Source organism: Ochlerotatus camptorhynchus, unplaced genomic scaffold, assembly GCF_037179485.1.
Source record: "Ochlerotatus camptorhynchus isolate MF236.1 unplaced genomic scaffold, CSIRO-AGI_Acam_v1.1 ptg000772l, whole genome shotgun sequence".
NCBI lineage: Eukaryota > Metazoa > Arthropoda > Insecta > Diptera > Culicidae > Ochlerotatus > Ochlerotatus camptorhynchus.
The window spans coordinates 71,662-97,907 of record NW_027041239.1 but is presented as its reverse complement, the minus strand read 5'-3'; the positions used below and the strand labels follow the sequence as shown (position 1 = coordinate 97,907).

General features: G+C 41.5%; 2 protein-coding genes across 3 annotated transcripts in view; both read right to left on the bottom strand.

Moving 5' to 3' along the window:
• LOC135714993 (lipopolysaccharide-induced tumor necrosis factor-alpha factor homolog) overlaps nucleotides 1-24,570 on the bottom strand; it is a 47,219-nt gene extending 22,649 nt beyond the window's left edge. Inside the window, exons 1-3 of one of the 2 annotated variants that reach the window (XM_065238396.1) lie at nucleotides 24,552-24,570; nucleotides 24,343-24,453; nucleotides 23,987-24,256 (exon numbers count right to left, since the gene is read on the bottom strand). In XM_065238396.1, coding sequence (XP_065094468.1) covers nucleotides 24,003-24,256; nucleotides 24,343-24,453; nucleotides 24,552-24,555 — 369 coding nt within the window. In that variant the 5' untranslated portion in view covers nucleotides 24,556-24,570 and the 3' untranslated portion in view covers nucleotides 23,987-24,002. Of the gene's footprint in view, nucleotides 1-23,464; nucleotides 24,257-24,342; nucleotides 24,454-24,551 lie in introns of those variants that run through there. The other variant, XM_065238395.1, reaches the window with a different exon arrangement.
• LOC135714987 (uncharacterized) lies at nucleotides 120-21,584 on the bottom strand. Its single transcript, XM_065238390.1, has 4 exons — nucleotides 21,481-21,584; nucleotides 6,470-6,959; nucleotides 4,495-6,361; nucleotides 120-163 (listed from the first exon to the last, which is right to left on the bottom strand). Exons 1-4 carry the CDS (start codon nucleotides 21,582-21,584, stop codon nucleotides 120-122), a joined length of 2,505 nt encoding a protein of 834 aa, XP_065094462.1.
• Nucleotides 24,571-26,246: the final 1,676 nt, after the last annotated feature.

Below are 26,246 nucleotides of genomic sequence, written 5' to 3'. Positions count from 1 at the left end.
GACAGTTGTTACATTCAATTATTCCTAATGTTTTTTTTTTCGAGAGCGTGATTTAAAACCTTGGGCTTAAGTCGTGACTTCATTCGCGTGATGAGTGGACTTTGTCCAACCACTACTCTTTAGATGTGCATCTCCATAGAAAACACCTTGTGAACAACAACATCTGTCGGTGTGAAAACGGTTACAATGACATTGATGACGCAGTTTGGCAATGTACGGATAATGACGCCACCAGAGAGCGACTTTTGAATACACTCGAGGAACAAGGCAACCCTTCAGCCCGCGATATCTGCTATTTGCAGTCCATTTATGTGTTTCTGAAAATGTCTAGTGTAAGAATTTAATTATTTTGTTTTGACGTAGACTACGTCTTACGGGAAGGTACTGGGGGTAAATCGAAAATCTAAAATTGCGAACGTCACGAAAAGGTGAACGCTATAAGCTTTGTCATTTATAGATGAAATTAAAATCCGAATACATCAATCGATAGGAAATACCTTTCGTAAGCTGTTGCAATAAAGTTTCATTTAAATTTTTCATAATTTTTTTTTTTTAGATGGACAAATAAAAAGTGATAATTTTATCACTGTTTGCATGAAATAAACGTTCTCCCCAAACCCAGTCCTCATAATCAAGTACAATTTGGTTGCACATCGTGCTGCTTGAATCAGAAAAGTTATAAAACAGCGCTGCAAATGTGGGTCAACTCATTTTGACGTAGGACTACGTCTTTGATTTCTATATGGGGGTACACTTTGTAAAAACTGAAAATGGAACATGTAACCAAATTATGAAAGATTTTTATCGTTAATAACTCAGCTGCCCCTGAACCAATTTCAATAATTTTGACACCAATCGATCAGAGCTACGCTTACGCATCGATATCAATGCTTTTGACTGTTTATGTTCAACAAGAAACTATTGAAAAACTGGTAAGTATCCTGCATTGTCAAAAACCTTGAATTAACTAACAAATCCACCAATTAGCTACATGCATATGCTGCTTCCCCAGCAGTAAGTAGACGAAAGAAGTGAAAGTGGCATTCACCTCCGATACTCGGGTGCGTGCGAATAGGGAGGATGGAATTGTGTAATATTTTACAAACTCTTCGCCATATTGAGAACCACACGCTCCCAACGACCACACAAAATGCTCTCCAGAGTTGTATTATTGTAACCAAACTTGGAAACAGGGGATGCGCTCAAAAAATATATCACATTAGGGATTAACATTTGAAGTCCCTCCCATTTTGCATATTCTGGTGTCTTAATGGTGAAAACTATTTTTGTAGTTCTTTGAAAATTCTACTCTCTTTTCATAAATGAACTTGGTGGCCGTTTTGTTACTTGGTTGTTGGTGATAATCCATGGCCGTGACTGTCTGCGCTTGGCGTGTTCAGTGACGGCATCCCAGTACCATAATTTGTATTGATACTTGGATGCCGTCCAAGTACCATATTTATTGTCAAATGTTTTTAGTGTACATTGCTCGATTGGAACCGCGTTTGACGGTTCGATTGGAACATTTAAAATTTTTGCTTCAGTCTTCGCGTCTCTTTTTAAACATCGTCTCTGGCTCGACCCATGTACCGTACCGTGTATGGTGAGCAGTGCCAGTCCGTTACTGATTGCATAGAATCCACAGAACAAACTTAGCCGATCTAAATCTGAATTTTAAAAGTTCTCTTAAATAGCTCTCTAATTGAATCTTTGTAGTGGCCAGTTTAGTAAGATTTTCGACGGGGAAATTAGGCGCGTTCACCATGGATACGATGATTGTGACACGCTTGGCTTCCTGTAGAGCCAGAACAGCTGAGCGGAAGCGCAGATCGGTCTTGAAGTCCTGGACAATTTCACGGACCAGACGCTGGTAAGGCAACTTGCGGATTAGCAGTTCGGTCAATTTCTGATAACGACGGATCGTCCTGTCAAACATCGGACTATCCAAGCCGGAGGCGCACAACGATCTCAGCTCCGACCACCAACCGGTGGTGACTGAAGTCGGTGTCAACGTGGTTCCTGCTAGAAGCTGCCTGCGTAAAGACTACCAACATGTCAACTGGGTACAGTACGGACGAATGGTGGACAGCAACATCGATGAAAATCCACTACTCAACACCGTAGATGACATCGACCGGACGTTGGAAGGGCTCCAACAGGCCATATCCATGGCTGACGAGGCATACGTTCGACAAGTTCCTCTGAGGGGTAAGTTTGTTGCTATTGATTCCCACACCCAATTACTGATTCGGTTGAGAAATGTTCGTAGACGCCAGTTTCAGAGGACTGGAGATCTGGGCAAAAAACGTGAAATGGCCGATCTGAACAGGCAGATTGCTTCCAGAATGGACTCACTACGAAATGAAAGTTTCGGGCGTGTTGTCCAGAATCTCGACGACCGCTCCAGACCATTCTGGAAGGTAGCCAAGTTCCTGAAAACTCATCCCAAACCCATTCCTACTCTCAGAGTCGAAAATGATGACAATCGGCTTTTAATCACCCCACAGGAGAAAGCAAATGCGATCGGCAGGCATGTCGCTTCATCGCATTTGCTTGGCTCGACTATCCAAAGTCCGCTCGATGATCAGGTTGCGCAATGCGTTCAAAACCTAGATGCCTCCCCTTGTGTCGTGCCTCCGGCGGATATGATTACAGTACAACGGATTTGCTCAGCGCTGAAATGCACCAAGAACATGAAGGCTCCCGGGTTTGACGGTATATTCAACTTGATCTTGAAGAGACTCAGCATGAAAGTGCAGTCTCTTCGAACCGCTATCTTCAACAGATGTTTAGAACTGCACTACTTTCCAAGCATCTGGAAAGTAGCCAAAATCATACCAATCCGCAAACCCGGAAAGGATCCAACATTGCCTTCAAGCTACAGACCAATCAGCCTCCTTTCAGCGCTGAGCAAATTGTTCGAGAAACTCATTTTCAATCGTTTGCTCAAGTTTGTCGAGGAAAATAACATTCTCCTTCCGGAACAGTTTGGGTTCAGAAAGGGGCACTCCACCAATCATCAGGGTGATGAATAACATCCGAAGTAACAAAGCTGTATCCAAGTCCACAGCCATGGCCTTGTTAGACGTTGAAAAGGCGTTTGACAATGTTTGGCATGACGAACTTGTGTACCAGCTTTGTAACTTCAACTTCCCATTACATCTGGTTAAAATAACCCGTAACTACCTCCAGCAAAGGTCGTTTAAGGTATCGTTGAATGGTTGTCTTTCAGACACGTTTTCCATCCCAGCAGGAGTCCTGCAAGGCAGTCTGCGGGGCCCCTTGACGGTTGCGTGTTTTTTTTTCTGTTCGCAGATGATACCGCAATAGCCGTCAAAGGACGGATGCTTCGCGAAATAACGAACAAACTTCAACGATTCCTTAACGCCTTTGCTGATTATGCCACCACGTGGAAAATCAAAATAAATGCCTCCAAAACACAAGCGATCATGTTCCTCCATCGGCAATCGCTGCAACTGAAACCGGCTCCATCTTGTACTGTAATCATGGATGGCACAAGGGTTGAGTGGTCTGCCGAAGTAACCTATCTCGGGATGTTGTTCGATGAAAAGCTCCTCTTCCGTTCGCATGTAGAGAAAACAGTAGTCAAGTGTTCTGTCTTGGTTAGGTGTCTGTATCCGCTGATTTGCCGCAGATCCCGCCTCTCAAGGGTGAACAAACTGGCTGTCTACAAACAAATCATAGCATCTGCGATCCTCTACGCAGCTTCGGTGTGGGAATCATGTGCACAAACTCACAGGAACAAAATTCAGGTAGCTCAGAATAGAGTGCTGGGGATGGTTCTTGATCGTCCTTTCGACACTAGAATAACAAATTTACATGAAGAGGCAGGCATTGCCAAAATAGATTCCAAAATTAACGAAATTAGCACCAAATTTACACAAAAATGTATTTTATCAGAACATGCTTTGATAAGCAATTTGTATATAGTAGATTTGGTGTATATAGTAGTTGTAGGTTAGTTGTAGTTGTAAATAGTAGTTATAAGTAGTCTCCTCTTTCAAATTTTAAACAAACCAATCCCACCAAGGTGGTCATTCTTAAAACAGGCCTGATAGGACTAGGAACTGTAATTAATAATAATTTAAATTGAAAAGGAACTAAAGCTGAGAAGACACTCTCCCGGAAGTTCAAGAGAAGCCGAGACCTTTTTGTGAAGTTGTGCAGCGAGAAGTGCTCCACATAGTTCAAGGCGAGGAATACTCTGCTGTTTCAAGGGTGCTACCTTTGATCTCGCTGTTAGAAGAGCTACCTTAACTGCTCCAGAAGAGTCTGCCGACCGAATGTAACAGCACGCGCCGTATGCTTGCTCAGAAGCGTCCGAGAAGAAGTGGTACTGCACGCTTGACGGATTTGATGAAAGTATGTACCGCTCGATACGAAGGTTGTTGAGAAGTGGTAGCTGAGATCGGTAAGTATGCCAACGTTCTCTTATTGGCATCGGAAGCTCTTGGTCCCAGTTCCAAATTTTACCATCGTCGTCCTTCAGCGTCCAGAGTGCTTGCATGAAGAGTTTAGCGGAGATTACGACCGGACCCAGTAGACCAAGTGGGTCGAAAAGGCGAGCAATTTGCGATAGAGCTATTCGCTTAGTTAGAGGAAAATCAGTCGAGTCCGCCGGAAGCTCGATGCGGTATTTCAGTTGATCCGAAGCGGGTTCCCAATGAAGACCCAAAGACTTAATGCATTGGTCACGATCCAGATCAATTGAGGCTTTGAGAGCTCGGTTTTCCGGTGCGAGACCTTCCAAAACTGCTTCTTCGTTAGATGCCCATTTTCTAAGTTGAAATCCGCCTCTGGCTAGGAGTGCTTCTAGCTGTTGACGGAGCGTAGTTGCTTCTTCGATGCTGTTTGCTCCAGAGAAAAGGTCGTCTACGTAGAAGTCCTTACGCAATACCTCAGCTGCTTCAGGATAACTGTCCTTCTCGTCGTCTGCCAGTTGCAGGAGAACTCGAGTAGCGAGAAACGGTGCGCTTGCAGTACCGTAGGTAACTGTTAGGAGCTCGTAGGTAGCCAATGGCTGGTCCAGTGATGGTGTCCAGACTATTCGTAGAAGCGGAGTGTCACGCTCGTCTACTAAGACTTGACGATACATCTGCTTGGCGTCAGCGATGATCATCACTCGACGGATTCTGGAACGCATGATGATTGAACGGATCTCTTGCTGGACGGTTGGGCCTACCATGAGTGCATCGTTAAGCGATGGTCCTTCTGGAGTCCTACAAGATGCATCGAAGACTACTCGTAGCTTTGTTGTAGTACTCTCTTCTCGAACTACAGCGTGGTGAGGCATGTGATAGCATGGAGACGGAGGTGATTGATAGTCAAAGACTTGCTTCATGTGACCCAAAGCAAGGTACTCGTCTATGAAGTCACGATATTGCTGGGCAAGTTCGGAGTTGCGACCGAGGCGACCTTCCAGCATCCGAAAACGGCGAACAGCAGTGCGACGGTTGTCACCAATTTGCTTGATGACGTCATCCTTTATCGGCAAACGAACGATGTACCTTCCTTCGGAGTTGCGCCTAACCGTTCGTTGAAAGTGTTCTTCACAAGCTGCTTCTTCGACGGAGTAGCAAGGTGAAGTGTCGTTTTCTTCGATGGCCCAGAATTTCTCCATCCACTGGTGTAGTTCAGCAACAGTGGCAACGTTGGCGATTACTGGAGTCGTAGGAGTACCGTACGAAGCCTTTCCAGATACTATCCAACCGAGGACCGAGTTAACCAAGGTCGGAAGAGAATTGCCAAGTTGAATACGCCCAGAAACTTTGAATTGATCGAAGAACACTTCAGCGCCAATGATAATGTCGATGGGGTTTGCATTGTAGAAAGCCGGGTCGGCTAATTGAACACCAGGAGGAATTTTCCACGAGCTAGCGTCGAAAGAAGCAGTCGGTAGATCTATGGTGACCTTAGGCAGGACCAGAAATTCAGCCGAGGTGGAGTAATCGCAAACTCTCGAATGAACAGTAGAGACGATCTTGTACCTTGCATATGTCGATGATTGTCCTATCCCCGAAATCGGTACAGAGACTTTGTAGCGCTTTGCCTTGACAAGCTGCGAGAAAGACTCGGTAATAAAGCAGCATTCACTACCGGAGTCGAGGAGAGCTCTTGCGACATGTGCAGTCCCATTGTCGTCGACCATATTGACGACAGCTGTTGCCAGAAGTACGTTCTTTCGTGCTTGTCCAGTGCTCGCGTAGCTGGTAGGTTCATAGAGGGTAGCTAACACGGATGCCATTGGTTGCTCACCAGACGTAGAAGTAGTTGGTGTTTTGGTTTGAGAAGAATCCGTAGTCCTGGAGTTCGCAGCGACTGACTTCTCCTCAGAGCAGAGCTGGGTGTGGTGGCGACCTCGACATTTACGGCAAGAACTAGCCGATGGACAGTCCCGAGCATGATGACCCTGTCGTAGGCAGTTACGGCAGAGTTGATGTCGTCAAACCTCCCTTTTCTTAGCCACCAAGTCGAGTTTGGCGAACGACAAACACAAATAGAGCGGATGGTGATCGGAGCCGACGATACATTTCCGACCGGAGTTGAATTGACTGGCCCCATAACTGGCAACCGGACGTTGAGCAGATTTCTTGAGCTGCTGAGTGAACACTGGAGCTTCAACAACTTTCCCTTGAATTGTTTGTAGGACAGTTACTCTTCGCTGAATAAAAGACGTAAGATTGTTGAAGGCGATGGCATCCTTCGTTGACGAATACTCCTCCCAGTCTCGTCGAGTGGTTGGGTCCAAACGGATGCTCAGCATTCGTATAAGGATGATATCCCAAAACTCAGTCTTTTCACCAAGCTGCTTCAAGACCTTGACATTGGCCTCAAACTTTTCAACCAGCGAATGAAGTTCGGCAGCAGATTCACGTTTCAACGTAGGAAACTCGAAAAGAGCGTCAAGGTAGGATTGTCTACCAGCAGGTTCTAGGCGACTGGATAGTTGTTTGCACTTATAGGAATCGTTTGAACCAGCTTCAGGGCATCTCCAGCCAAAGAAGAACGTAGATAATAAAACTTCTGGATATTGGACAACTCGAGCGATGCGTGAACCAGCGAAACGAACAAGTCATGGAAGTTGAGCCAGTTGTCTAGGTTTCCATTAAAGACGGGCAACTTCACATCAGGTAAGCGGACATGCGACGATGAAGAAGCAGGGATTTGCGAGCTCAAAGAAGTATTCAGGCGGGGTGTGGAAGGCGTTTTATTGTTTGACAGCAAAAATCCCTTTACACGATAGTATGCTGTCTCGAAATCGGTTCGCTGCTTTAGCTGCTGGTCGATAGTGGCCTCGTCAAGTGTCTCAAGCTCGGACTGGACTTGCTTAAACTAAGTCCATAGAGCGTCGAGATTTTCTAGGCGAACCGGGATCTCACACGCACCGGTTTCTTCATCGTAACTATCGACGAAGGCCTTGATGAGGCCGAACGACGCAAGCAGGCTCTTCTGCTTTGTCTTGAGGACGTCGATCGGTAGACATGGTGTTGAGCAGGGTCTGTAATGCCGCGTAGCTCACACGAGAGAGAGTAAATTTTATTGGAAAATTAATTACCTTTTTGAAGGCAATTAGTGCCTTGTATTGAATAATTCCAGCTGCGGTAAAGATGAATGCGGGTTACGGGATTCAGCGGTTCTGCAAAACGAAAGACCGCGTAGCCCAAAAAAGGAGAGGTAGAAATAATAGGAATGCTAATTACCTTTTAAAGGCAATGATTATATCAGCAGTTGTGATGGCGGAATCCAATGGGCTTTTGTGATTCCCTCAGTGGCTACGATGGCGGATCCTACGTGACTCGTCTCACGGGTGCGATGGCGGTTTGCTTCTCCACGGGAAGGTTCCAGAAAGGTCGGAGTTTCGACGTCCAATCCGGTTCGAAGGACCAAATGTTCGATGGATCAGCGGAGAACAGTAGTTCTGTGCCAAATTTTCTTCCTTTCAGGGCACCACAGAGCACAACGGGAACACGCAAGTCTTTGACTATCAATCACCTCCGTCTCCATGCTATCACATGTGGACCGACAATTCTCTTTTTAGCCGGGCGCCATGATCGACGAACGAAAATGGTTTATGCTGTCGGTCCATGAGGGTTGACTCCTAGATGGCGCGCCTATACACTTTTCGTCGATGTACGAACAGCCTTCAAGCTACAGACCAATCAGCCTCCTTTCAGCGCTGAGCAAATTGTTCGAGAAACTCATTCTCAATCGTTTGCTCAAGTTTGTCGAGGAAAACAACATTCTCCTTCCGGAACAGTTTGGATTCAGAAAGGGGAACTCCACCAATCATCAGCTAGTACGGGTGATGAATAACATCCGAAGTAACAAAGCTGTATCCAAGTCCACAGCCATGGCCTTGTTGGACGTTGAAAAGGCGTTTGACAATGTTTGGCATGATGGACTTGTGTACACTCAAGTCTTTTTTTACACGGGGGATACGTACCGCGTAAAAAAAAACCGTGTAAAAAAAAACCGCGTTGTTTCAAAAAACCGTGTAAAAAAAAACCGCGTTGTTTCAAAAAACCGTGTAAAAAAAAACCGCGTTGTTTCAAAAAACCGTGTAAAAAAAAACCGCGTTGTTTCAAAAAACCGTGTAAAAAAAAACCGCGTTGTTTCAAAAAACCGTGTAAAAAAAAACCGCGTTGTTTCAAAAAACCGTGTAAAAAAAAACCGCGTTGTTTCAAAAAACCGTGTAAAAAAAAACCGCGTTGTTTCAAAAAACCGTGTAAAAAAAAACCGCGTTGTTTCAAAAAACCGTGTAAAAAAAGACCATGTGTTTCACAAAACCGTGTGATAAACCCGTGTTATTTCAAAATTCATCATAACAAAAAAACTGAGCAGTGTGCATGGAATTTTATTCGGTACTTGTAAGTCATGATCACCTAGAACATATTCGTTCATGATAAAGTTCTTCTGAAGGTAAAGACCTTCCGAATGCTTTGATCACACCATTACTGAATTTTCTCTCATTTGTAAGTCCTAACCATCTTGAAAGCAGCTGGCTTCCACAAAGCCAGACAATGAACCAGGTTTGTGTTGGAATTCAGCCATTTCCACTCTTGCATGGTATAATCTAGACGTGTAGAGGCCGGAAATCGATGATTCATGCCATTTTGGAATCAAAGATGGCGGCTTCCGGTATTGTGAAAAACTGTCAAATAGCCAACGATATGGATATTTTCGGAACCGAGACGACATGCAGAGGCCGGAAATCGATGATTCATGCCATTTTGGAATCCAAGATGGCGGCTTCCGGTTTTGTGAAAAACTGTCAAATAGCCAACGATATGGATATTTTCGGAACCGAGACGACATGCAGAGGCCGGAAATCGATCATTCATGCCATTTTGAAATCCAAGATGGCGGCTTCCGGTTTTGTGAAAAACTGTCAAATAGCCAACGATATGGATATTTTCGGAACCGAGACGACATGCAGAGGTCGGAAATCGATGATTCATGCCATTTTGGAATCCAAGATGGCGGCTTCCGGTTTTGTGAAAAACTGTCAAATAGCCAACGATATGGATATTTTCGGAACTGGAACGACGTGTAGAGGCCGGAAATCGATGATTCACGCAATTTTGGAATCCAAAATGGTGGCTTCCGGTTTGTGAATGTTTCAAAAAAATGCTATGCAACAAATTTTAATTAATTTTTTTTTTCGATGATCTGTAATTAATCTTCTTACATTTACAAGAACTTCATAAATTCAATGTTGAACAACATGTGATACCAGTGACTTGGTTGTGGAATGCATGTAGCACTAGAGGTTGTACAGGTACAAGTGGTAATGGCCTGCCGAGATTTGCTCAGCCGAGTTCGGTAGAAAAAAACTAATTGTGTGGATAGTACTTAACATAACAGGAACTGGGGTTGAAGTTGTCGCTGACCGAATAGTCAAAGTTATGAAACACAGTGAACGAAGAATCCTTGTCACTGAAATCGATGTTTAGCCAATTAGACATCATGGACACTGCCACTACCAGTGCACGGTATGTACTGAAGTAGACCCTTTAAATTAAACTTCAATTTAAATTCCACTGTTTGACATGGTCAAAAAAAAATGTGGTATACATGTATGTTCTGCAAAACCATTTCATCCATTACTAATTGAAAGAGTCGGCTCAACATAATCAAGGCGCCCTATAGTTTGACGGCAGTGGCATTTCAATAGCGATTTACGGGGTAACCTATTTCATCAAGCGGAATATTATTTGGCAGAATATCCCATTTCGCGTAATGTCCTATCTTGCAGAAATTTTATCCTTATACCGCAAAATAGGATTCTGCAAATCGGAATTGCGCCAAAGAGAACTTCGCGAAATAATTCTTTTCGCAAACATACGACTCCGAGTAAATTTTTCAATTTGTTGATTTTTTTCACACTATAGAGTTTTATAATTTGATATATACTGATACATGTGCCCTGATTCATCTATTCTTTTTGCAAGCAATGAATAAATTATAAGTTTTTTTTCAGAAATGAGCGCTGGTATCAGTGCACAGTGGTACAGAGTGCAGATTTAGGTGGAATGATATGTTTTGAGCCTGAAATTGAAACTTTAGACTAAAAGTTTCTTCTACAAAGTTGTTCCTCATAGTTAGGCCCTCATTTTTATGGCAATGAATTCTAGGGTGGTTCTTATTATCAATCAAATCAAAAATCTAACTTTTTTGTTTGAATAAATTAAGGTATACATTCTTCGGCAAAGTTATAGCTGAGCTAATTTTAAGCAACTTTGTTGGAAATAACTTTTTTGTATCTCTTAAATTGGCCGATTTAGAGCTATTTTCTTGAATTGAGTTAGGGTGGCTCTTAAAAAAACAGTTTTTTTGCTCTATTTATCTTATTTTGAATTTCTCAGCAAAGGAGTCTTGAGATAACTTTTAGATCTTAAAAAGGTGCAAATTTTTAATGCAGAAAACTTGTCAATATCTTTCACCGATCAAGAGTTATTGACGTTTGTATACTAAAAATATGCACTTTTCAAATGTTCATATCTCTGGTTGGGGCAAACAAAAAAAAAAGTTTTTTTGCAGCATTTGAAAGGGCGTATGTTATTCTCAATAATATGAAAAAATAAAGGTATGTTATTTTTTAAACTCGTATAAAATCAATTTGAATTTATGCATATTTTTTACTATATTTGAGTATATCTTTTTTATTAGAAGAGATACAGGCAATAAATTCAGCTATAAAACATTTGTCTTAAAGAGTTTTAAAAGTCTCTAGAATATAATTTTCATGAGAATTTTCAAATAAAAAAGTTATTGCTAAAAAACTATTTTTTCCAGGAACACCCTAAGTCAACTCCGAAAAATCACTCTAAAATGAGAACGTTAAGAGATAGAAAAAAAAAATTTCGACAAAGTTGCTTGCAAGTAACTTAACTACAACTTTTTTGAACAACACATGTTTATATTTTGTAAAACAAAAAAGTTAGTTTTAAAAATTCCCTAATTTGAGGACCACCCTGACGTTTGCAAACACCAAAAGAAGGGAATTTTTAAGAACAAAAACTTCTTCCAAGACACTAAATGTTCAAATATTGAAATAAATGTATTAGCACATTTTATATAAATTTGTCATTAGAGTGGTCCTATGAAATCCATCCTTTTTATTTGAAATTTATCATGAAAGTCATCTTCTAGAGACTTTTGAAACTCTTTAAGACGAATGTTTTATAGCTGAATTTGTTGCCTGTATTTCTTCTAATAAAAAAGATATACTCAAATATAGTAAAAAATATGAATAAATTCAAATTGATTTTATACGAGTTTAAAAAATAACATACCTGCAATTTTTTCATATTATTGAGAATAACATACGCTCTTTCAAATGCTGCAAAAAAAACTTTTTTTTTGTTTGCGCCAAACAGAGATATTAACATTTGAAAAGTGCATACTCTTAGTATAAAAACGTCAATAACTCTTGATCGGCGAAAGATATTGACAAGCTTTGTGCAGTAAAAATTTGCGCTTTTTTAAGATCTAAAAGTTATCTCAAGACATTTTTGCTGAGAAATTCGAAATAAGATAAATAGAGCAAAAAAAACTGTATTTTTAAGAGCCAACCTAACTCAATTCAAGAAAATAGCTCTAAATCGGCCAATTTAAGAGATACAAAAAAGTTATTTTCTACAAAGTTGCTAAAATTAGCTCAGCTATAACTTTGCCGAAGAATGTATACCTTAATTTATTCAAACAAAAAAGTTATATTTTTGATTTTAATGATAATAAGAACCACCCTAGAATTCATTGTCATAAAAATAAGGGCCTAACTTTAAGAAACAACTTTGTAGAAGAGACTTTTAGTCTTAAGTTCCAATTTCAGGCTCAAAACATATCATTACACCTAAATCTGCATTCTGGACCACTGTGCAGTGGACTAAAAATGCTTCGCACTAATGGCATGGTTCCTCTGTCGAAGAGCATTACCGCAATAATATACTGGTTAGCATTGACTGACGGGGTATGCTTTAATTTCATCATTTGCTTGTATTAAGTATCGATAAGTCTTAGTTATGTAAATAAGATTTAAGTCTGTCAGGTTTACGACTAGAGTTACTTTGGCAGTGGCAGTGTCCATGATGTCTTATTGGCTAAACATTGATTTCAGTGACAAGGATTCTTCGTTCACTGTGTTTTATGACTTTGACTATTCGGTCAGCGACAACTTCAACCCCAGTTCCTGTTATGTTAAGTACTATCCACACACTAAGTTTTTTTTTCTACCGAGCTCGGCTGAGCAAATCTCGGCAGGCCATTACCACTTGTACCTGTATAACCTCTAGTGCTACATGCATTCCACAACCAAGTCACTGGTATCACATGTTGTTCAACATTGAATTTATGAAGTTCTTGTAAATGTAAGAAGATTAATTACAGATTATCGAAAAAAAAAGTTAATTAAAATTTGTTGCATAACATTTTTTTGAAACATTCACAAACCGGAAGCCACCATTTTGGATTCCAAAATTGCGTGAATCATCGATTTCTGGCCTCTACACGTCGTTCCCGTTCCGAAAATATCCATATTGGCTATTTGACAGTTTTTCACAAAACCGGAAGCCGCCATCTTGGATTCCAAAATGGCATGAATTATCGATTTCCGGCCTCTGCATGTCGTCTCGGTTCGGAAAATATCCATATCGTTGGCTATTTGACAGTTTTTCACAATACCGGAAGCCGCTATCTTGGATTCCAAAATGGCATGAATCATCGATTTCCGGCCTCTCCGCGTCGTTCCCGTTCCGAAAATATCCATATTGTTGGCTATTTGACAGTTTTTCACAAAACCGGAAGCCGCCATCTTGGATTCCAAAATGGCATGAATCATCGATTTCCGGCCTCTACTCGTCGTTCCCGTTCCAAAAATATCCATATTGTTGGCTATTTGACAGTTTTTCACATAACCGGAAGCCGCCATCTTGGATTCCAAAATGGCATGAATCATCGATTTCCGGCCTCTGCATGTCATCTCGGTTCCAAAAATATCCATATTGTTGGCTATTTGACAGTTTTTCACATAACCGGAAACCGCCATTTTGGATTCCAAAATGGCATGAATCATCGATTTCCAGCCTCTGGATGTCGTCTCGGTTCCGAAAATATCCATATTGTTGGATTTTTGACAGTTTTTCACAATACCGGAAGCCGCCATCTTGAATTCCAAAATGGCATGAATCATCGATTTCCGGCCTCTGCATGTCATCTCGGTTCCAAAAATATCCATATTGTTGGCTATTTGACAGTTTTTCACAAAACCGGAAGCCGCCATCTTGGATTCCAAAATGGCATGAATTATCGATTTCCGGCCTCTGCATGTCGTCTCGGTTCGGAAAATATCCATATCGTTGGCTATTTGACAGTTTTTCACAATACCGGAAGCCGCCATCTTGGATTCCAAAATGGCATGAATCATCGATTTCCGGCCTCTACGCGTCGTTCCCGTTCCGAAAATATCCATATTGTTGGCTATTTGACAGTTTTTCACAAAACCGGAAGCCGCCATCTTGGATTCCAAAATGGCATGAATCATCGATTTCCGGCCTCTACTCGTCGTTCCCGTTCCAAAAATATCCATATTGTTGGCTATTTGACAGTTTTTCACAAAACCGGAAGCCGCCATCTTGGATTCCAAAATGGCATGAATCATCGATTTCCAGCCTCTGCATGTCATCTCGGTTCCAAAAATATCCATATTGTTGGCTATTTGACAGTTTTTCACATAACCGGAAACCGCCATTTTGGATTCCAAAATGGCATGAATCATCGATTTCCAGCCTCTGGATGTCGTCTCGGTTCCGAAAATATCCATATTGTTGGCTTTTTGACAGTTTTTCACAAAACCGGAAGCCGCCATCTTGAATTCCAAAATGGCATGAATCATCGATTTCCGGCCTCTGCATGTCATCTCGGTTCCAAAAATATCCATATTGTTGGCTATTTGACAGTTTTTCACAAAACCGGAAGCCACCATCTTGAATTCCAAAATGGCATGAATCATCGATTTCCGGCCTCTGCATGTCATCTCGGTTCCAAAAATATCCATATTGTTGGCTTTTTGACAGTTTTTCACAAAACCGGAAGCCGCCATCTTGGATTCCAAAATGGCATGAATCATCGATTTCCGGCCTCTACGCGTCGTTCCCGTTCCGAAAATATGTATGTACTCATGTTGTCCGGTGAATCCACTCGAAGTACACTTCCAAGTTTGTTTTTTTGGCTAAGTCCTTTCCTCAGAAAACACTTAGAATGTTTTGGCTCTTTAACCGCGTTATTTCAAAAAAACCGTGTAAAAAAAAACCGCGTTATTTCAAAAAACCGCGTAAAAAAAAACCGCGTTATTTCGAAAATCGTCGTAAAAAAAACCGTGTAAAAAAAAACCGCGTAAAAAAAAACCGTGTAAAAAAAGACTTCAGTGTACAAGCTTTGTAACTTCAACTTTCCTTTACATCTTATTAAAATCACCCGTAACTACCTCCAGCAAGGTAGTCTGCTGGGCCCCTTGCTTTACAGCATTTACACTTCCGACATTCCGCGCCTCGGAGACGGTTGCGAGTTTTTCCTGTTCGCAGATGATACCGCAATAGCCGTCAAAGGAAGGATGCCTCGCGAAATAACGAACAAACTTCAACGATTCCTTAACGCCTTTGCTGATTATGCCACCACGTGGAAAATCAAAATAAATGCCTCCAAAACACAAGCGATCATGTTCCTCCATCGGCAATCGCCCAAACTGAAACCGGCTCCATCTTGTACTGTAATCATGGATGGTACAAGGGTTGAGTGGTCTGCCGAAGTAACCTATCTCGGGATGTTGTTCGATGAAAAGCTCCTCTTCCGTTCGCATGTAGTGAAAACTGTAGTCAAGTGTTCTGCCTAGGTTAGGTGTCTGTATCCGCTGATTTGTCGCATATCCCGCCTCTCAAGGGTGAACAAACTGGCTGTCTACAAACAAATCATAGCACCTGCGATCTTTCTACGCAGCTCCGGTGTGGGAATCATGTGCACAGACTCACAGGAACAACTTCCAGGTCGCTCAGAATAGAGTGCAGAGGATGGTACTTGATCGTCCTTTCGACACTAGAATAACAAATTTACACGAAGAGGCAGGCATTTCCAAAATAGATTCCAGAATTAACGAAATTAAGACTAAATTTGCACAAAAATGTAATTTGTAAGCAATTTGTATATAGTAGATTAGGTGTATATAGTAGTTGTAGGTGAATTATAGTTGTAAATAGTAGTTTTGAGTAGTCTCCTTTTTCAAATTTAAAACAAACCAATCCCACCAAGGTGGTCATTCTCTAAAACAGGCCTGATAGGACTAAGAATTGTTATTAATAATAGGGGAAATGCAGGTAATGTCGGCCTAAGTGTCCCTAATTTGGGCCCATACATAAATTCAGCAATCGACTAAATTTTCAATAGCAACCAAAAATATCCATTAGTAACGTCCCAATAACGCGTTCATCTAGATAAAATTGTTAAATAGCATATTTTTAGCGTTGGGCCCAATCTTAGATCCATAGGCCAACATTAGAGACATTTCCCCTAATTGAAATCTCAAAAGAACTAACGTTAAAAAGACGCATCTGTGTCGCTTGATAACTCATACATGTAAACATTACAAATACAAGAAATAAAGATCATTTAAAGTCAAGTGTTTTACTGGCAGTTGGATGCAAAGGATCGTGAGGCTGACGGTTCTCCAAAGACCGCTGCAGAGCAAGTTCACTGTTATCAAGCAAACATGAAAGAAGTTAAAGGTAATGCGTCACCATTTACTGGTTGGGACGCTGGAGAAAGTGAAGGTAACTCGATGTAGGAAATTCAAATTAATTTGTAACAACCTTTGGAGTTATAAATTTAGGTTGAACCTTTCCAAAAATGAATCATGTTGGACATTTTTTTTACCGGCGCTTATTTAGTTCAAGAAGTCTGAATGCTAGCAGACTATTATTGCATAAATTTTATTAAAAAGTGTGTATATTTGGCGAAATTCCGAATTTATATTAGTATCATGGTTGGACCTAGTTGTTTCCTGCATTGGATGTCAGGTGTGCTTCGGTTTGTTTAAATTTTCTTTCGCGCGCAGCAACAAAATTTTCTGTTTACTTTCCTAGTCACAACTTTCTTAAACAGAGCATAGAGGAAGTATAGATGAATTCTCATGTGATTTGAACCATCGCATATCCAAGTCTAAAACTGGCTACTTTTCAAGGGGTTTCCGGAAATCGACTGGATCCTGGGAAACTTTTTTTTTTAATGCCAATGTGATTTGAGGTGTCACATGATAAGTTTTATTCGTTTGAGGTCGCAATTTGCCGCATGACTCATACGAGCTTTTGCTCTGACCTAGAAATTCAACAATTGATGAGCTTGAGCATGATTGACCGCCCACGGTTGCTACTGTTATTGCCAGACCAGCTGTAATTACACAGAGAACCAATAGACGATGCTTGGGACTAGTAATCATCCTCAATGCGTAAAAACTGGTGATCTTAAATTAGACAATACCAGCGCCGGCCGCGCCCGAACACAGGTCAAGAAAGGAAGGGGTAGGAATGTGTTGACGTGACACTCGCTTTGATGGAAGCCGAGAACACCTCTGCACTTCCACGAGGAATCACTGGGATATTGGGTAATAGGGTTGGGTTTGCAGCAGGGTTCGTCTTGGTAAACGATAAGCTGAATTGATGTCCTAACAATCATATAACGCGAAGGAGCTTGGGATTGAACCCACAGTCTTCTGCTCAGCAAGCAAAAACGTTTGCCACTAGGCAGACGAGCTCCTTTTTAATCATCGAGTTGCTGTTATTACCATGTAGTCATGTTAACAAAAAAAAAAAAAACGATTGACGAATCTTGAATGTGGATGGGCTTGAGATTAGACTCATGATGGTCTGCTCAGTAAGCAAAACCGGTTGCTCTAAGACTACCGAGCCCCTTATTTCACATTATAGCGTTACTCAAATTTTTATAAGTATTCAAACCCGGCACCGACGACAACGGAAAGTTTTACAAAATAAACGATAAACAAGCGATCTTACCATACATTTTGTATTTTGCATCATTCTACCAACACGCTGTAAACTACATAATGATGATGCATGATAATTTTATGTTAAAGTTGTCCTCCAAATTGGAGAACAAATAGGTGCTTAAACCCCGTATGATCGTTATACTTTGCTGGCATATGAACCAACATTTTGTTCAATATTGAAAGTACCGTCTTCTGATAAGAAAAACAACTGCCTGTTGCGTTATCATAAAATGCAACATTCACTCTCTTCTCTGCTTCAAAGACCTAATTTAAAACTAATGATGGAGCTACTGAAACGACGTATTTTTTGGTAGTTGTTTTATCGCACAACATGTATGTGTTTGTGTACTTTACTGGGGTACTACTCCAAAATATATAACAGCTTGCCACATTTGAATGTTCATAATTTATTACATTCCAGGAAAAATACTTGAACCAATATTGAACCATAACCGAAACAATGAGTATGAGCATGAGCATAATTGACCACCCACGGTTGCTACTCTGTTATTGCCAGACCAGCTGTAATTACACAGAGAACCAATAGACGATGCTTGGGACGATCAATCATCCTCAATGTGTAAAAACTGGTGATTTCGAATTAGGCAATACCAGCGCCAGCCGTGCCTGAACGCAGGTCAAGAAAGGAATGGGTAGGAATGTGTTGACGTGACACTCGCTTTGATGGAAGCCGAGGAGTCCTCTGCACTTCCACGAGGAATCACTGGGATGTTGGGTAAGAGGGTTGGGTTTGCAGCAGGGCTCGTTTTGGTAAACGATAAGCTGAATTGATGCCCCAACGATCGTATAACGCGAAGGAGCTTGGGATTGAACCCACGGTCTTCTGCTCCTTTTTAATCATCGAGTTGCTGTTATTACCATGTAGTCATATTAACACAAAAAAAAAAAACGATTTACGAATCTTGATGTGAATGAGCTTGAGATTAGACTCAGGATGTTCTGCTCAGTAAGCAAAAACGGTTGCTCTAAGGCCACCGAGCCCCTCATATCATATCATACCGTTACTCAAGTTGTTATAACTATTCAAACCTGGCACCGACGACAACGAAAGGTTTAGCAAAATACACGATAAACAAGCGATCTTACCATACATTTTTAATATGAAAGGACCTGGGACCGCGTTTTTCTGCTCAGTAAGGAAGCCACTGCAACCGACGATCTTTCAAATCCGAAAACAAAAGGCTACGAAAAAGTATTTAGGCCTTGATTAAATTCCACTATCACGCGACGTTCAATGTTTCGATTTGCTCTTTACGCATTGTTCAGGCAATCATAACAAGCTATAACCGACGTGACGATTGTTCAAAGCAATATAAGTAATATGAGTATTATTGTACAAATTACAGTACATTGTAGAAGTTACCTCATTATTCTGCAGCGCCATCGGTTTTTATTTCTGGATCTTGAGTTGTTTTGGTGATATACCCGAGCAAAGTCGGTTAACAAAATGAAAGCAAATCGATATTAAAGTGTGCAGTTGCTATCATAATGAAAACTCATTTTGATTTCAAATGTTGCGACATAAGTCTGATATCATATTGTGCTTTCATTATGCAGTCAAAACTTTTTAAATGAAAGCAACTTAACTTGAAGTTCTGCTGTTTTCGTCTTGTTTAAAATTTAATTGAAATTCATCTGTCGTTAAACTTATGATTATTGATTTGTTTAACACATTTTAGGTCATTCGTGACTTGCCCGGGGTGAGATTGGAGCCCAAGTCTTTCAGCTTGAGAAACATGAATGGTAACCATTTACTCCAGGCCCGTATTCAGTTGAACATTATGAATGCAAAATCAGTAAACAAATTGATTTCATTGAAACCAGGATAAGTTTTCCGTTTGCTTCAACAGTATTAAATTTTGCTCTCATTTTTGCTGTGTTAACCGTTAAGTCAACCAAAATGAGATCAACTGGAGTATTCAAAATAAGTTACATCATAACAGCAAATTTTGATTTCAATTTGATCTTCAGCTTTGCTCGGGTACTTACTTGCGGCATACTATTTTGGGCGCCCATATAGGCGTGTACTATGTAGGGTAGCTCATCCCTCGTCGTGATGGTGGGATATAGCAGACACATTAGAGACGAAACATTAGAGAGGAAACAAAGAGGTATTAGTATTAGTTATATCTAAAAAAACAAAACAAAAGAAGAGCAGAACAATAAAAAGAGAATAAGAAAAAGGAAAACAAAGAAAAACCAACGTAGGCAGATTATTGAAAAAGTGTAAAAACAATAGAATGAAGCATAGATCAATTACTAGGAAAACAGAACTACTTTATAACTAAAAATGCAATGAATGAGCGTTAGTTTCGGGTTAATTTTAGTGTTAGAGTTATGATCGTTTTGATCCGTAGTCAACCCTGCCAGTCTCTCCAACACTAGTTGCAGGTAGTGGTTGTACAATCATGCGACACTTTAACCACTACTATGTTAGAGGTATGATTCGCCAAGTTTATACAACTCAATATTTCAATTGACGTAAACTATTTATCGTGCAATTACAAAAGCAAACCTAAAATTGCAATTATATGGAAATATTATATTTCTTATATAAATAACTTAGATAAAAACAAAAACAAATGCAAAATGAAACTTGACAAACCATTGTCAAACCCCCCATTCTAGGGCAGGGCAATAGGGAGGATTATTGTCACAAGAGACAAACACCCTAATTTTAAGAACATAAAAAGATTGAACAAAAAATATGAAGCAACTTTCCCTAAGAAACCATATACCTAAAACTGACAGTTTGGGCGCGAACATTTTTGTCTTCCTAGGTAAATGCGGCTGGGCCCAATGTGCATTGGTTTTGGTTCTACTATACTCCTTTTTGTGACGTCTTGATTGTCAAGTTTTCTTTGTACAGCTAAAAAACATCTATTTCAACTGTTTTTTTTGCCTATTAGCAACAATTTTGAGGTTTTGGCCAACTTTTGTTCTAAGGGGAACCACTGTGCGATGGCGTCACTGGGTGGAAGTACTGAAAGAGCTAGATCAAGTGACTATCCCTCGCTGCTACTTCCCAAACTATTCACTGAACAGCTTGGACACACTTGAATAGCATGTGTTTGTTGATGCAAGTGAGGAAGCGTACGCCTGCGTTGCTTACTTTCGCATCATCGATCGTGGTCAGGTCCGCTGTGCACTTGTATCTGCAAAATCGAAGGTCGCTCCACTAAAACCACTGTCAATCCCGCGGTTGGAACTGCAGGCAGCGGTCATATGAAGCAGATTGGTGAAGTCAATTGAGGAAAACAACACGCTGCCGATTCGTCGTAGAGTAATCTGGAGCGATTCAAGCACGGTGTTATCGTGGATACAGTCGGACCAGCGCAAATACCGTCAGTTTGTGGCGGTCAGAATCAGCGAAATCCTAGATGTGACCAATATAGAGGAATGGCGTTGGGTGCCAACGCGCCTTAACGTAGCGGATGAAGCAACGAAGTGGGTAAAAGAACCCAGCTTCCATGCGGTTGTAGGTGGTTTGTCGGACCTGAGTTTTTGTACCAGGAGGAGTCGGCGTGGCCAAAAAAGGATTCTGCCAACGAAGGACACTGCTGAGGAGATACGCCCGATACATGCCCATCATCGAAAAATTCCTGAACCTCTGATAAACTACAGCAGGTATTCCAAGTCGGAAAGATTATTGAGAGCCACAGCATTCCTTCTGCGGTGTGTGAATAACTGCAGAAGCAAAATCAACGGAGATCCTGTCGAACTCAACCCCATTTTGTCTCAACGGGAGCTGCAGAATGCCGAGGAGTTTCTTTGGCGTGCCGTGCAGATGGAGGCATATCCTGATGAAGTCATCGTGCTTGGAAGACAGCAGCAACAATCGAGTGCAGCAAGGTTGGAAAAAACAAGCCCGCTTCACAAATTATCACCCTTCGTCGATGAGACGGGAGTAATTAGACAGGAAGGGCGAATTGGTGCTGCCAACTACGCTTCCTATGACGCTAGGTTCCCAATAGTGCTTCCACGGAACCATTACGTGACTGGACTCGTTTTGGATTGGTATCACCGTAAATACGCCCACTGCAACGTGGAGACTATTGTTAATGAGGTTCGGCAAAAATTCCACATTTCTAACTTGCGCACGGCAGTGCGCAAACAGATACGAAAGTGCAACTGGTGTATCGTCTACAAGGCTACCCCACGGGCTCCGAGAATGGCGCCCCTTCCAGAGTCCAGGATGTCTTCGTACGTACGTCCTTTCTTCTTTACCGGAGTGGACTATTGCGGACCTTTCTACTTTCGGATCGGTCGTAGTAGTGTGAAGAGATGGGTAGCGCTCTTTGTGTGCCAAACCGTGAGAAAAATCCATTAAGAGGTCACAGGCAGTCTGTCAACTGAATCCTGCAAAATGGCTGTGCGACGTTTCATCGCAAGAAGAGGTGCTCCGCAGCAGGTCTTCAGTGATCAAGGAACCAATTTTCATGGCGCTAGGAAGGAGTTAAAACAGGAGATTGCAGGCATCAACCAGAAACTGGCTGACACCTTTACCAACTGCAACACTCAGTGGATTTTGAATCCACCAGCTGCCCCACACATGGGTGGCTCGTGGGAACGATTGGTCCGTTCGGTCAAAATAGGTTTAGACACGCTCTCTACCAGCAGGAATCCGGACGAGGAGACTTTTGGAACCGGTCTGGTCGAGGTGGAAGCCATCGTGAACTCTAGGCCGCTAACGCACGTGCCACTTGATTTGGAAGATGACGGAGCGCTTACCCCCAATCATTTTTTGATGTTAAGCTCCAGTGGTGTTGTGCAGCCAACCAAGTCGTCTGTTGATACTGGCGCTGTTCTCAAAACCAACTGCGGCCACGCGCAGAGTTTTTTAGACCTCTTCTGGGCCAGATGGGCCAGAACACGCACCAAGTGGTTCGACGACTCTATACCAATTCAGCCAGGAGATTTGGTGATGTTGGAGGATGGTGGAATACGGAACAGCTGGATTCGCGGAAAGGTCGTCAGAGTATATCCCGGAAAGGATGGCAGAATCCGCATCGCTGACGTCCAAACTAGTAGCAGAGTGCTTCAGAGGCCAGTAACAAGTCTGGCTGTACTTGAGGTTCAAAGCAGCGGTACAGCTGGAAGGAAGTTCCAGCAATACGGGCCGGGGAATGTTGGAGACAGCCAGTTGCATACCGGTCTTGAAGCGAGCCAAATTGCAGCAGGGCAGCTGACTGGGCGTAACGCTACGCTTGACAGGACAATTGACATCATGGATGACAGAACAGGTGACAGGACAGATAAGGAGAGTTATAAGATAACAGATAACAAATAGAACAAAAGGAAGACAGATTAAAAACTATTAGGTACTTATTTTCTTTCGCATTTTAAAAGTGTTTGCTAGTGGTAAAATATATTGAATTCTTTTATTTCGTAAGTTTACATGAATTAAAATACTAGCAATTATTAAATTAAAATTTATATACAGATAGCACAACACATTAAAAACAGTTTGTTGACACAGTGAACTTCAACACGTGAAGTGGATTAAAATTTGTAAGTTTATATATTAAGTTTTCTAAAATTAATCTAATCTTTAAATAAAACTTACAGCTAAAAGCATTCTCACTCAAAACTTGAGTTTGCTAACGGAAGATCCGAAAATTCACCGAAGTTTACATTGCCGTCAGCAACAATGCCTGTCTAGAACACAACCCTTTATTTTTTTAAACCCAAATTGATTTCACAATATTAGCGCAAAGGATTTCCAGATAGTAAAGAAAGGTTTATTTCCATAACATTAATGCTAGTGAAATGCACATTACTGCAGCTTATCCCCGTCATTAAAGTGTATGAGCAAAAAAAAAATTATCTAATGAAGTGATCCTACCCTACTACACGGTGCAATCGTTTGCGTTACATTATTCTGCGTTTACCTAATCCGTTGCTTGGTTGAACTACTTTAGCCACGATAAAATATTTCTAAAACAAACGTTTCACAAGCCATGTTCGGTTTCTCTCTATCTCTCTCACACTTGCTCGGCAGTCTCGGCATCATTGTTAGCATTACCTAATAGGAGTTTATTTTATATTGTTCGTCGTTCACTCTGCTCGCCACGGGGCGATGTATGTTGGGGATGATCACATTCAATTATATCAGTCTGCACGTTTTCTACTGAACATCTCCCGCTCTTAAAAATCCACCACTGACTGACATACAAAACTGGCCAAAGTAGATTAACGAAAACAGTTCCACCGCTATCGGCTCCCCCTCTGCCACCCTATCACACTGGATATTGGCCTACTCACTCGAATCGTGGGTAGGCAGGTCTCTAATTCACTAAGCGTTTTGACGAAACCACTCTCTTTTGGGGCAAGCTTTTCCCGTCACTAATACTCGATACTAAGAGGTAACGGTGGTCGGAAAGCTCACCCAACTAACGGCAGAGAGCTTTTACTTTCGATAAGTTCCGATGAACGATCCACAGTTGGGGCAGTAGTGGTTTGCATCACGGCACGATGTCGAACAGTAGGGAATACAAACGCAGGGCCAGCAAATGAACAGGCACAGTAAAGCGGCACAGATGTGTGTCTTGGTAGTGGTTTCGTACTCCAACCGGGTGACCATGGTTGCCCGACAGGATGGGCACGTCATGGTGGTTGGATCGGGACCGACCTGGGGACTCGTAACGATGACGGTGGTTGATTCTGTAATAGAGGAGTCAGGAAATGGAGATGATTTTAGTGCCAGACTGCTTCTCTACGAAGAATTTGATGAAGTGGGTGGGGCTTACGGGTTGGGATGTTGAATGAGGCCGGCGCATTGGACTGCTCCGGATGAGGATATGCCGAGGATGTGGGACCGTGAACCTGATCGTATGTTGGGGGATTTGTCTTTTCTGAAGCTGGCACACCAGGTGAAAATGATGGGATGAAGATTGATCATGTAGACATTGTTACATTATAATTCAACATAACTGCCAAAACAGTCAAATGGACTTACCCATTATTTTGATATATCTGCTTAACGTCCGCTGGGTTTGAATGCAAAAACTAAACTAATCGACGCTTGCTATCAGTCCTAACCGTAAATCGCCTTGTGAAACTCAGTATTTGAGTCTTATCGTAGAACGTTTACTTGGCTGGGGATTTTTGTGCTGTTTTTGACGCTTGATATGAGTGAGTTATCAGAGCGACTGAAAGCGATTTGTGATATGGGTGAGTATGATTCAACCTAACTGGTGCCCAAATTTTGATTTCGTGCGGTTAAGATAAGATATTGGGAATGACGGTAACGACTGTGAGTCAGATTAGATTTTACTTGCCATCCCCAGGTGATTGGTATCTGGAGCAGTTCAACGTCACTTAAGTCTTTATTGTTTTTATTTTTATGTTTTTCATTGAATAGTGATTCATCAACCATTGGTTGCAATTGAATTCGGTTTTCTCGCAGAGCTTTGATATGTACGTGAATGGGTAGTTAAAACACTCATTACTCATTTTTGTTACTTATAATAATTTGAACTCAGTTGATTTATTTGAAAGAGCTGTAGTTTTCATAAGGTATGTTTTGTAATGTTTTGTTGCAACAAATTTATCAGGGAATGAGCATGAGCATGATTGACCGCCCACCGTTGTTACTCTGTTATTTCCATATCAGCTGCAAGTACACAGAGAACCAATAGATGATGCTCAGTGTGTAAGAACTGGTCATCTAAATCTAGGCAACACCAGCGCCGGCCGTGCCCAAACACAGGTTAAGAAAGAATTGGGTAGGAATGTGTTGACGTGACACTTGTTTTGATGGAAGCCGAGAACACCTCTGCACTTTCTCCAGGAATCACTGGGATATTGGGTAAGAGGGTTGGGATTGCAGCAGGTTTCGTTTTGGTAAACGATAAGGTGAATTGATGTCCTAACGATCATATCACGCGAAGGAGCTTGAGATTGAACCCATGATATTCTGCTCACTAAGCAAAAACGTTTGCCACTAGTCAAACGAGCTCCTTTTATTACATCACATCAATGATCAATTTGTTTTTATTCCAATGGTATTCACATCACAAATAAAGTGATTGACGAATCTTGAATGTGTTACCAACAACTTGTGAACAATGGTCCGGCTCAAGGCAGGATGTTCACGGAGGATAGTTAAGGTTAGGGTTAGTTCTTTTGTTTTTTGATTATTAGGTTAGATTTGTATGTAAAGTTTGTGCGGGAGTGTTCAATGTTGGCAGCACGGATCACCGGAAAAGAAGAAAGGAGAAGTAAGAGTGAGGAATGAAGAGCAACGACAGAGAAAGAGAGGAGATGATGAAGTAGTTTTTTTTTTTCTGGAAGAGGCAGAAAGTTTCCAACAGTCGAGTTGAAGCCAAAAGAAAATTTACGCCTTTGGAAAAGATACCCACGACCGGCGGAGTGCGAGATCATGGTTACGAGAGTCCCGGGAGTGATTGAGCCGGCGGTAGATCGTGCGAAGTGTGATATCGATAAAGAAAACTTGATGTGAATATATTCAGAGGAAAATTGATCAGCATCAAAACAACAGCAAAGAGTTATGGAAAATTTTGAAATCTTTGATGAAGCCTAGTAATTGTAAATCGCGGACCATAACTTTTGATGGCATATTAGAACAGTCAGAACCAGTAATTGCTTCTAAGTTTAATGACTATTTCGTAGAGAGCGTTTCATTGATCAA

Bases quoted from the DNA above. Each gene is read 5' to 3' on its own strand.
- LOC135714987 (XM_065238390.1), bottom strand. From the start codon at position 21,584: ATGGTTCCGTGGAAGCACTATTGGGAACCTAGCGTCATAGGAAGCGTA. The intron at 6,362-6,469 runs GTTTGACGACAT...CACCACACCCAG, and splicing joins TGGTGGCTAAGAAAAGGGAG to CTCTGCTCTGAGGAGAAGTC. The intron at 164-4,494 runs GTAAAATTTGGA...TCACACCGACAG, and splicing joins GACGCTGAAGGACGACGATG to ATGTTGTTGTTCACAAGGTG.